Source organism: Mus caroli, chromosome 11 (genome assembly GCF_900094665.2).
Source record: "Mus caroli chromosome 11, CAROLI_EIJ_v1.1, whole genome shotgun sequence".
In the NCBI taxonomy this organism is placed as follows: domain Eukaryota; kingdom Metazoa; phylum Chordata; class Mammalia; order Rodentia; family Muridae; genus Mus; species Mus caroli.
Genome location: NC_034580.1, coordinates 56604353 through 56605379, shown reverse-complemented (window position 1 = coordinate 56605379; position 1027 = coordinate 56604353). Strand labels below are relative to the sequence as shown.

Sequence of the window (1027 nt, the reverse complement as noted above, 5' to 3'; positions counted from 1 at the left end):
GAGGCAGGCAGATTTCTGAGTTCGAGGCCAGCCTGGTCTACAGAGTGAGTTCCAGGACAGCCAGGGCTACACAGAGAAACCCTGACTCAGAAAAAGAAAAAAAAAGTTTTTAGTAGTAATTTGTAATATAAAAAACAATCAGCAATTTAAAATTATTCCAGATACACATTGTATACGTAAAGTTAGTGAACTACTGTGCATCAGTTGCATTTTTATACTTAAGTCTATGGAGCATTAGAGAGAAAAATATTGTACAAGTTGTATATTATACAAATGTGTTTAAAATGGAGTGTGGGAAAAGTGGACATGCTGATTCTGTTTTATTTATATATGCATATGTATGTATATAACGAGATCTGTTCATCTATTTATAGAATGAGAGCCTGGGACTTTATTTTCTTTGTCACTTGAGTAGCTTCTGTTCAGTAAATGAGAGGTGTGAGTGTGAAAGTCCCTTCTGCCTGACTGTGAACATGTGCTACATGTATTGTTTCTTTCCAGTGGGGTCCAGCAGCTCAGGAGGTTCCTTGTGTTCTGCAAGTGGCCGAGTATGTGTGGGCTCCCCTCCTGGGCCAGGGTTGGGCTCTTCCCCACCAGGAGCAGAGGCAGCTCCCAGCCTAAGATACGTGCCTTATGGTGCTTCACCACCCAGCCTAGAGGGTCTCATCACCTTTGAAGCCCCTGAACTACCAGAGGAGACACTGATGGAGGTAGGCAAGAGATTACAGGGATGTGTGAATATTCTGTTGCTCTGATGTGAGTGTCCTAGTGATGAGGGAAGAACACACTATATCAAGTATTTCCGACTTCTAATTCCCTTTTTTGTTTTGTTCATTTGTTTCTTTTTCTGTTTGAGACAAGGTGTTAATATATAGCCCTGGATGTCCTAAAAATGTGTAGATGAGGCTGACCTTGGATTTACCAGTGCTAGGGCCGGGCATTGGTGGCGCACGCCTTTAATCCCAGCACTCGGGAGGCAGAGGCAGGCAGATTTCTGAGTTCAAGGCCAGCCTGGTCTACAAAGTGA

At 43.2% G+C, this 1027-nt stretch overlaps 1 protein-coding gene across 4 annotated transcripts in view; it reads left to right on the top strand.

Annotated features, from left to right (window-relative positions):
- Ulk2 (unc-51 like autophagy activating kinase 2) overlaps positions 1-1027 on the top strand; it is an 85867-nt gene that overhangs the window by 72669 nt on the left and 12171 nt on the right. For all 4 annotated transcript variants that reach the window (XM_021175563.2, XM_021175564.2, XM_029483193.1 and 1 more), the window contains one exon: positions 502-710. In XM_021175563.2, coding sequence (XP_021031222.1) covers positions 502-710 — 209 coding nt within the window. The remainder of the gene's footprint in view (positions 1-501; positions 711-1027) is intronic.